A 10,590-nucleotide genomic window follows, 5' to 3' on the forward strand; every position below is an offset into this window, starting at 1 on the left:
CCCCCAGGCTGTGACCCATGGGACAATCCCAGCTCCCAGCCCGTCTGGTGGAAGGAGTTTGTCTGCAGAGGCCACTGGGGGATGCAGCGCACAGGCCACTGTGATGAAGACCATGAGGAGGGTCACCATGGCAAGGAAGGCCATGGTGAGGGTTGTCACTGTGGGGATCATTATGGTGAGGAAGGCCCAGTGGTGAGGAAGGCCTGCAGTGAGATAAGCCATGATGAGGAAGGTCATGGTGAGGCAGATCACAGGGAAGAAGACCATGCTGAGGAAGAGGATGGCCGTGGTGAAGGTAGGCTATGGTGAGGAAGGCTGTGGTGAGGCAGACTATGAGGACAAAGACCCTGGGGAAGAAGTCTGTGTGGAAGATGAGGATGGCCATGGAGAGGAAGGCCATGGTGAAGGTGATATTGGCCCTGATGACCATAGGGAGTCAGACCACAGGGATGAAGCCGTGCTGACAGTGAGGATGGCCACGGTGAGGAAGGTCATGGCAAGGAAAGCCATGGTGAGGGTGAGGATGGCTGCAATGGGGAAGGCCATGGTGACAGAAGCTGTAGTGGGGAAGGCCATGGTGACAGAAGCTGTAGTGAGGATGGCCATGGAGAGGAAGGCCATGGGGAGGATGAGGATGGCCACAGTGGGGTAAACCACAATGGGGAAGACCACGGTGAGTCAGACTACAGGGAGGAAGACCACGGGAAGGAAGCCGTGTTGAGGGTGAGGATGGCTGCAGTGAGGAAGGCCATAGTGAGGCATGAGGGGCCAGAGCGTTGCGAAGAGTCGCCCTCCTCCCACCGCTTCCAGTCCCGGTTTAACCCTCGTCCCGTCCCTCCGGGGCGAGTTCAAGGCCTGTCCCGCTCCCTCCCGTCCCTCCGGGGCGGGTTCAAGGCCGGTCCCGCCCCGTCCCGTCCCTCCGGGGCGGGTTTAACCCCGGTCCGGGAAGCGGAAGCGGCGGCGCTGCGGGGCTGCAGGAACTGGGCCGGGCCGGGCCGGGCCGCACCCGCCGAGCGCGGCCGGGGTTTGGCGGTGAGACCGCGGGGACAGGCGGGGGGAGCGGGGCCGGGGGACACGGCAGGGACACGGCAGGGACACGAGGGGAGGCGGGCGGGGAATGGGCCGTCCCGGGCGGGCCCAGCCGGGTAACGGCCCCGTAACCCCCGCTCCCTGCGGGACCCTCGGCTGCACAGCGCCCTCCGGCACCGCCGAGCCTCGGGCGGGCTCTGCCAGGGCCGGGTGTCCCCCGGGCCGAGCCCGCCTCATGCCGCACCCGTGGGTGAGGGGTTTAACACCTGGAATCCCCTCGTCCTCGCAGATGCATCACTGCAGGAGGTTCCGGTCCCCGGAGCAGGAGAGCGACCTGGGACACAGGTGGAAGCGGAGGCGGTCCCGGAGCAGGGAATACGAGGGCAGGCTGCGGTACCCTCCCCGCAGGGATCTCTCCCGGCGGTCGCGATCCAGGAGGTAGGAGCTCTTCGGGGCGGGTTATCCGGTAAACCCTCGTCCTGATCCCGCTGGTGTTGCCGAGCTGGCATTCATCTCCTGACTACAGGTCGGCTTTAAACCTGTAAATCCCAGGGAATGGAAGTGAAGGCTTTACTTGTGTGCGTGTGGGTGCATGCGTGTGCACGCGCGTCTTCCCTGCTACGCTAAAGTTCTTCCCAAAGATATGGCTTTAGTATTAGCAAGGGAACAGCGTGCCCTGGAATCACGTTTCCACGCTGTGGAGGCCTTAAAGCCTTTCTCCCAGCAACCCACTTCCTTCCGACAGGATTAAGATCAGATTTAAAGTAAACAACAATTTAAAGTAACAACGCTCCTCCCTCACCTCAGAAAGGATCCCAGCTAAAGGATCCGACCACTAACTGACCTCTCCTGCTTTGGTTCTGGATTTTACCTTTGATCCTGTCTTTGTTCAGCGTTTCCACAGGGACAATTAGGTGCTGGAAGCGGGATAAGGCCTCTGATAAGAGGAGGGTTCTGGAAGAGAGGCAGGAGCCATGTTGCAGCATGCGACCAGAGTAGGCTGTTGGTCCTGGGGCTGCTGTGGTTCCACTGGTTGGACTGGGCAGGTGCAGCCAGGCTGGAGCTGAGCTCATCTTTAAATGTTCCCCACATTAATTCCTCTCCTCAGCCTGGCTTTTGTTTACTTGAGGGAAGCAGATTGTGAAACACAGCTGGCGCACGCAATGGACTTTTCCATTTTTTCATCCGATGGGTAATTTGGGACAGATTTGGATGGAAATAGGCTTTTGTTGGGTGAAAACAACCTTATCCCTTAGTTTCAGACCCAGCCTCTCAGGTCTCCTCTGATTCTGAGTCTGTCAGATTGTTATTCTGTTTCCTGTGTTTGTCCAAAGTGCACAGTGAAGTTTCACCAGTGATGAATCGGTGAATAGATCGATGTTGCAGCAGAGCCACATGGTTTGTGTTTTGGGTGGTTTAGCAATGAGCGAGAGCCACTGCTGCCTTGGCAGAGTCTGAAATTTTACTCTGGAACCATGCTGAGATGAACCCCCACACTCAAACCTGTGTCCTGTTAAGCTGTCAGTGAGGGGAGCTGATTGTTGACAAGGCAGAGAGGTGCAAATAGCAAAAATTCCTGTTTCCGGGCTGAAGGTCTTGGTTAGCGAGGCCACTGCTGGGTGACAGCATTGATCTGGCCTGGCACATGCCCAGGATTATTTTGGGAAGCCAGTGCACTACTTTGATTTCAGAATTACAACATCTTCTACCTAAAACACAGCCTCTTTCTCAATGAGGTGTGAAGCAAGATTCGCAGTGAGGTCTGGTTTGTTAGACCAGCTGGGGTGGAGAAGGCAGTTGTGCTCTGGGGGGAAGAAGCAGGAAGGGCTGCCCTCATCGTTGGTGTGCCCACATGGTACCCAAAACCTCGTGTGTGATGTCAAAGGTGAGCTTTGTCTGACAACTTCAGGTCCTTCCTGATGCAGAGATGAGCTCGTCCAAAAGTTTTCCTTACACGCTGGGAGTTTGTTGTTAGCAGGGCAGGTGCTTGGCTGTGCTATGGAGAGCAGATTTTCCTTCTGGCTCTTTCCAATGATCTGTGGAGCTGGTGTTTGTGCTCACCAAGGACTCGGTGTTTTGGGACCTCCAGCCCCCCCTGGGGTGACAACTAGAGCCCTACTGCTGGGTTTAGTCCTCATTTATTTAAGAACTAATGAGAGACCTTCCTGAGGGAGGAGGAATGATGACAAACACTTGTGTGTGGTGGCAGAGGTGGCTTAGGTGAGGTGTAATGATAGAATCCCAGAATGGTTTGGGTTGGAGGGACCTTAAAGCTCATCCAGTTCCACCCCCTGCCATGGGCAGGGACACCTTCCACTAGTTCAGGTTGCTCCAAGTTCCATCTAACCTGGCCTTGAACACTTTGAAGGGTGGGAGTCCACAACAAGGTAGGCAGCTCAGATAGAGCTCTCTGATGGTGGTTTTCCCCCAGCTCCTTGAAATGTGGGAATGTCACACTGTTTTCTCTCACATACCTCCACAAGGGTCAGTATTTGAGGCACAGCAGAGGGTTTGAAGTTCCTGCCACAGGGAGTGGGAGCAGGAGGACATCTTCTCTCTGGTGACCGAGTGAGAGGATCTGAAGGAGCAGCAGGGAGCTGTGTTGGGGGAGTGAGCTTGGATAGGAGGCAAAGGCTCTTCCTCCAGAGGGTGGATGGGCACTGGAACAGGCTCTCCAGGGCAGTGGTCACAGCCCCAAGCCTGACAGACCTCGAAGAGCATTTGGACAACGCTCTCAGGGTCGTGGTGGGACTCTTGGGGTGTCCTGTGCAGGGCCAGGAGTTGGACTCGATGACCCTCGTGGCTCCCTTCCAACTCAGGATGCTCTGTGACTCTGCGACTTAGCTCCAAGAGGACTGGGCCTTCCGTGCTTTTCCACGCTGATAACAGCGTTGTTGTTTGTGCTGCAGCCATGAGAGGATGCCTTACCACAGGAGGTGCCGGCGGGACAGCGATGCCTACAGGTTCGAAGAGCGGAGCCCGTCGTTCGGGGACGACTATTACTCGACGCGCCCGCGGAACTGGCGGCGATCCAGGGGCAGAGGTCAGCACCGTCCCAAGAGATACCAGCACCACTGCCGGAAACGCAGGAGCAGGTCTTGTAGCAGTACCTCCTCGGTGAGTAGCATCCAGAACGAGCTCAGGAATGGTCAGGGTTTTAACTGTTCTTGCCTCCTTTCAGCTCCGAACACTCTGGGTGAGTAACTCGAATCCCGTTTCTGTGTTTGTTTTCATTCCGTGGAACGTAAAGTCCCAGATCTGTGTCGTGTTAAGCGGGAAGCACTCGTAGCTATTGATTTTTACTAGTCCAGCCCCTGTAGCCTTAATACGTGAGGGAGCTAAGCCGTGTTCTTTGCGGCCAGGGAAGGGATCAGGGAGAGCTTCCAATGGCACCCATGTGACGGGCTGACGAGGGCGAGCCTTGGCTGCAGGCCAGCCCTGCTCCCAGCGATCCGTGTTGCTCGGCTTTATCCGTGGCCAGGGCTTCGCTTCTGCCTACGGCCACTGCTTCTCACAGGGGGGGGGTTTGGTATGCAGCATTCCTCGGTTTGGCTTTGTGCCAGGATCCCCTTCTGGGTGGGATCCATCAGCCCAGGTCTCCGGAGTTGTTACTGACCCCTGTCAGTGCTCGGAGGCTCCTGCCTTCTGAGGGTACACGTGCCCCCCTTCTGCTGTTTCCACTGGGATTTCAGCTTCTTTGCAAACTTAACCCTGAAACGTAGCATTCCTTCCAAGGATTACCAGGGAGTATTTGGAGCTGGGTAGGGAGGCTGGTCGCAGGAATGCCCTGTAAGTGGTGTGAGACCAAGTGTTTCACTGCTCCCCTCCTGTAAGGAATGCTCCCACCTCTCACTTTAAATGTTATCACAACTAAATGACCAAGTCTGATCCCAGCAGTTGGATAATCTGCATGGCTGGGAACTCCTGAACTCATCCTTTTTATTTCTTTCCAGTTGACTTTTTAATTTTAGTTTTAGAGAGAGCCAGGGCTGTGATGGAAACGCTGCAGTGTGCAGGGTGCTTACAGTGGTGATGCTTTGCAGGTTTGGGCTGGCAAAAGCACAGTCCTCTGAAGCCCCAGAGCTCTCCCAACTGTCCTCTCTACCTTCTCCATTTCAGCTGATTTTTTTGGGGGAGTTTTGATCTTAGCTCATTACTTTGGACCAGCTGGGGCAGCGAGGGGCACAGAAGAGAAGCCCACTGGAAGCTCAGGCATGGAAACGTCAAAGTTTCCATTCATTTCTTTGGCTGTAGAGATTGTAACTATTTTTAAGGCTGACTAGAACAAGATGAGGAATTAGGGCAGCTCGTTTCACGGACCCTGGGTCCTTGCAGGAATGTTCGGCTGGTTTTCCAGTAGAAGCTTGCAGTAGCAGGGGGTGAATATGACCTTGGACCTTGCCTGAAGTGTTCCCTGGGAATGAATTTACCTGTCCTGTTCTTAAAGTTCTCCCATTTTTAAAATGGCACCCCAAGGCAGATGTGCCCCACCAGGTCTGTGCGCAGCCAGTTGGGCACATGGATTTAGGATCGATGTGGTCGTTGGTTCTGTCAGGATGGGAAGGGCTGGTTCATAGCCAGGGCAGGACATGGCTCTGAGGAGCTGGAGATGGATTAACCAAGGTACAAAGAGCAGGATACACAGAAGGATAACTGCTACTCTGGCTTCTACTGGACAGCCTGTCCAAACTGAGCGCTCGTCATGCTTGCCAGCGGAGAAATGACATTCTTCTGGCACAGCCCTCCTTCTCCTTGTGCCTCTGGCAGCATCCTGCAGTGCTGCGGAGGGAGCTGCTCCTCTGTGGGGAATGGTGGTGCCACGCAAAGCCACCTTCACACTGGAGCTTCCCAGCTGCTGCTTCCCTTTCCGGAAGAGGGGGGCGTTTCCCTGCCCGAGAGGTGGCAGCGGCACCAGAGGCCGTAGCTAACAAGAGAGTTTTCTTTACATACCTGTAGCTGTTGATGACTTTTCTGTTTTGAAGTTAGTTTGTGTCTTGACGTGTCCCTTGCAATATCCCTATCGTTATATATGCTGTGTGCCTTATGAAATGCTGGGATCTGGAAAATCCAACCACCGACGCACCGTCGTCTCTCCACCTTTGAATGACCACACAAAATGCCGTCTCGGGGGGCGGTGTGTACAGAGAAGCCAACAGAGCAGTAAGCGCAGCAGGAGCGTGGAAGATGACAAGGAAGGTCACCTGGTGTGCAGGATCGGCGATTGGCTTCAAGAGCGATGTACAGCCACCTTTCGTAAAACTTTACCTCTCTACTTTTATCCCCGTGTTAGACCAGATCTCTCGTATTGTACTGGAGGGGTCTCTAGCGTTTTATTTACTGACCAGTAACTTGCCTGAGGCAGATCATAGACACTTGAGTTTAAAGAGTGTAGCAGTGAGAGACGTTTTTTTTTTTGTTTGCTTTGAGGTTTTACTGCTGTGAAATTGCAGGAGCTCAGCTCTCTCCAAGCCCCCGAGGTTCACATCCGCTCCTGTTTTCTCTCCTAGATGAAATTGTCGGCAGCCTTGGTGAAGGCACTTTTGGCAAAGTGGTGGAGTGTGTGGACCATGCCAGGTGGGCATCTTTCCCTCCCTGGTAACTCATCTGCCCCTTGTGAATCAAGCCCAGCTGGTCACGAGCATGGCAGTTTCACCTGGGCTCCATGGCATCAAACTTGTCACCTGCCACGTGTTGCTACAGGAGGAATTGTTTCTTAGAGCAAGTGGAAGGGCTCACACCTCAGCCCCCTGAATTTGCAGGCTCATGTCTTAAGGGAAGCAGGGCAGGTTTGTTCAGTGGCACAGGTTCATAGAATAGCATCCTAGAATATCCTGAGTTGGAAGGGACCCACACGGATCATCAAAGTCCAACTCCTGGCCCTGCACAGACACCCCAACAATCCCACCCTGTCCCTGAGAGCATTGTCCAAGCGCTCCTTGAGGTCCGTCAGGCTTGGGACCGTGACCACTGCTCTGGGGAGCCTGTTCAGTGCCCAGCCACTCTCTGGGGGAAGGACCTTTACCTGATATTTAGCCTAACCCCCCCGGGCTGCAGCTGTTGAAGGCTGTTCTGCCGCAGTGAGCTCCAGCTGAGAGGTGGGCCCAGCGACCTTTTCATCTGCCAGGGCACTTCTCTATTATACTTTTTAACCTCCTCTGTGATTACATTTGACGCTTGTCTCTTTCTGACCTTGTGTCTGGCTCTGAGCCATGGAGTCAGCTTGCCGTAGGAGCCACAGCTGGCTTTCCTGCCTCCACAGGAATCTCTGGCACAGTTGGAGAGGGGAGGTGGCTGCTGGAATCGCAGTGACGTTGGGGATTGCTGTGTCAGGAATATCTCTCTGGAGTGTTGCCCAGCAATAACCTTTCGCTTCAAATTAACTATTGCCAAAGCAGCACCTTTGGCAGAGCTTTGTTAGGACAAGTGACACATGAAACCGTGGCTGGAGCAACTGGGATGTGCCCTCTCCCTGTGGGCTGAGGATGTGTGGACACAGGTTTTTCCTCTGATTCCATCCTTCTGTTTCTTCCCTTACAGAGGCAAATCGCAGGTGGCACTGAAAATCATAAAAAACGTTGGAAAATACCGAGAAGCAGCCAGGCTCGAAATCAACGTCCTGAAAAAAATCAAAGAGAAGGACAAGGAGAATAAATTGTAAGTTCCTACAAGACTCCTGGTTAGTCAGAACCACATCCTTGCACACAAGATATCCAAAGGAACATGGGGCTCAGGATGTGTCTCCTGTGGTGAGGGGGAAACTGGTCTCATCCCTCTGTTGCTTTGTCCCATTGGAATTGGGGAGCTGTGTCTAAAGGTGGCTTAGCAAAGCAGGGAGGTGACTTTCTGGATTGCTATGCTCCTGAGTCAGCTGGCTTGGAGCTTTGCTCATCAACCACTTCTGAACTGGGCAGGAACAGGGACTGTTCTGTGGATCCCTGAAGGATGGTTAATCCATGTCTCTCTCTCCCTGCACAGCTTGTGTGTCCTGATGTCAGACTGGTTCAACTTCCACGGCCACATGTGCATTGCCTTTGAGCTTCTGGGCAAGAACACATTTGAGTTCCTGAAGGAGAACAACTTCCAGCCCTACCCTCTCCCTCAGATCCGGCACATGGCCTACCAGCTCTGCCATGCCCTAAGATGTAAGTCACCCAGGGCCAGCCTTGCTCCCCAAAATGGGCTAGGAGGGATCTAAGGAGGAGCTGGCTTGGTACTTGAATGGACAGATCTGTGTGGGTGCTTCTCTCTGGTTCTTACAGACATTTTTCTCTCTGCCCTCTTCCCCCTGTGCAGTTCTACATGACAACCAGCTGACTCACACTGACCTCAAGCCAGAAAACATCTTGTTTGTCAACTCGGATTTTGACACTCTGTACAATGAGAATAAGGTGAGTTATGTCCAAAGGAACAATCAGGAATAGCCTGCCTTTCCATCCCTACAGAAATTTGATCTTCCCTGCTTCATACAGGCCTTAAAAGCCTTTCTAGTGGGAACAAACGGGAAGTCAGGCCTCTTCTTTCTCCCATGTCTTTTGAAAGCCTTAAGGCTGCCTCAGTGGCTCCAGTCCCTGGAGTGCAGTGCTCAGTGGTTCTCCTTACGCTGATCTGGGCTGTAGAGAGCTCAGAGCTTCACAGTTACAATCCCTCTGATGAGTGGTGCAGTTATGGGGGCAGGGGGTCCCTCTCAAAGCCTGATCCTGACTTCTGTTTTACTTGCAGAGCTGTGAGGAGAAATCCATCCGGAACACGAGCATCCGCGTGGCAGACTTCGGGAGTGCCACCTTTGATCACGAGCACCACACTACCATCGTGGCTACCCGGCACTACCGTCCCCCAGAAGTGATTCTGGGTGAGAACTGCTGGGTTTTGGGGAGTCTCAGGGGGGCAGAGTGGAACAGTTGTCCTGGGATGAGGAGCCCTCCAGTTCTGGGATAGATAACTTCTGTCCTGGTGTAATCTCTGTGGCTCCAACAAGGAACTGGTAGAAACCTGGTGGGGTTTGTTGAGAGCACACAGTTAATTTGATTTTCTTTGCAGAGCTGGGCTGGGCACAGCCATGTGACGTCTGGAGCACTGGCTGCATTCTGTTTGAGTATTACCGTGGCTTCACGCTCTTCCAGGTAGGCTTCTTGTTCCATAAGAATCCCTTATGTCCAAAAGGGTTCAGACTTAAGTGAAGGGGAGAGAAATGCAGATCAGGCACTAAAAATCAGAAGCTGAGTGTGAAAGTGAGCCCAGGAAAACTGATGGTTTGAGGACTTGAGCCTTGCTGGAAGGGACAGGGTTCAGATCACCCTGGGTTCTGGGTTCAGGTAATTTCTATTCCCTCAAGAAAGGGAAAATCAAAAGAGAAAGATGTGGATAGGACCTGTAGCATTCCTGATGGAGGCTTGTCTCTTCCTCCCTCTGTACTTCTATAGGTGACAGACCTTTTGCCATCAGCTCTCCAAGCTCTGAGTTAACCCACCATTGCTCTGTTCCTTTGCAGACCCATGAGAATCGTGAGCATCTTGTCATGATGGAAAAAATCCTCGGGCCCCTTCCATCTCACATGGTCCACAAAACTCGGTAAGAACCTCTTCCTGACCTCAGCCCAGGCCCCTGGTTGTGGTTCAGGACTCGGGACAACAATTCTCTGTCCTCCCTGGGATGGGTGTAACCAGGGGAGATACCCTGCCTCGCTGACCATCGCCCTCCCTTTGCAGGAAGCAGAAATACTTCCACAATGGCAACCTGGTATGGGATGAGAACACGTCCGATGGGAGATATGTCCAAGAGAACTGCAAGCCCCTGCGGGTAGGTGCTGCTCCCTTCCCCAGATCGGGGGCCAGGGCTTGGGAATGGGAACTACCCTTGGTAACTGGTTTTTATGGAGCCCCAGACTCGCATCTGCAGTGATATTGGTCTGGCTGAGGCAGGATGGGTACTAGGGAAGTGGAGGGATGCTGTATTTCGGAATGGGAGACAGCCCATACCTCAGGGCCTTGGGTTGAGTCCCTCTCTGTACCCCCCACTCTTCCCTTTCAGACATACATGCTGCACGACTCGCTGGAGCACGCCCAGCTCTTTGACCTGATGAGGAGGATGTTGGAATTTGACCCTTCCCGGAGGATCACGTTCTCAGAAGCCCTCCTGCATCCCTTCTTTGCTGGCCTCTCTGCAGAGGAGAGGATGCTGTGCGGGCGAGGCACCAGCCGGGACCTGAGCAGATGACGGCCGGGAGCTGTAGGCATGGATCAGTCTGGCCTCTGCAGCTCAGCCCCCCTCTTCTCCCCGAGTCCAGAGGGGCTGGGGCACTGCCACAGGGACCCTGCGGAGCAGAGGGGGAAGGAAAGCTCCATCGGAAAGCACAGATTTGTCTATTTATATGTTGTAAAGTTAAAATAAAGTGTTTCTTATTGTTTGATACTTCCCTTGTAGGCAGATGTAGAGTTGTATTGCTTCCAGCTTTGGCTTTTCTGCCAAAGGAGAGGGAGGTGGTGAAAAATTAACTGGACTCGTTGAGGGTGAGTGGGCTGAACTCGCCCTGGTCTCTGCCCTTGCAGGAGGAAGGTTCTAGAA

The 10,590-nt window shown here is 53.8% G+C and overlaps 1 protein-coding gene across 3 annotated transcripts; it reads left to right on the forward strand.

The window, feature by feature from the left end:
- The first annotated feature begins 929 nt into the window (after nucleotides 1-929).
- On the forward strand, nucleotides 930-10,440 carry CLK3 (CDC like kinase 3). Of its 3 annotated transcripts, XM_027712149.2 has the most exons (13): nucleotides 930-1,032; nucleotides 1,319-1,467; nucleotides 3,939-4,146; nucleotides 6,174-6,267; nucleotides 6,537-6,603; nucleotides 7,567-7,683; nucleotides 8,005-8,171; nucleotides 8,323-8,417; nucleotides 8,749-8,878; nucleotides 9,067-9,149; nucleotides 9,518-9,597; nucleotides 9,735-9,825; nucleotides 10,057-10,440. In XM_027712149.2, the coding sequence occupies exons 2-13, from the start codon at nucleotides 1,319-1,321 to the stop codon at nucleotides 10,240-10,242; spliced, it is 1,467 nt and encodes a 488-aa protein (XP_027567950.1). In that variant the 5' UTR covers nucleotides 930-1,032; the 3' UTR covers nucleotides 10,243-10,440. The 3 variants fall into 3 exon arrangements, with proteins under 3 accessions (XP_027567950.1, XP_027567951.1, XP_039235187.1); XM_027712150.2 differs by lacking the exon at nucleotides 930-1,032 and having other exon boundaries at nucleotides 1,203-1,467; XM_039379253.1 differs by lacking the exons at nucleotides 930-1,032; nucleotides 1,319-1,467; nucleotides 6,174-6,267 and having other exon boundaries at nucleotides 4,118-4,146.
- Nucleotides 10,441-10,590: the final 150 nt, after the last annotated feature.

This window comes from Pipra filicauda, unplaced genomic scaffold (assembly GCF_003945595.2).
Source record: "Pipra filicauda isolate LSUMZ 115617 unplaced genomic scaffold, ASM394559v2 scaffold161_size1661140_pilon, whole genome shotgun sequence".
Classification (NCBI taxonomy): Eukaryota; Metazoa; Chordata; class Aves; order Passeriformes; family Pipridae; genus Pipra; species Pipra filicauda.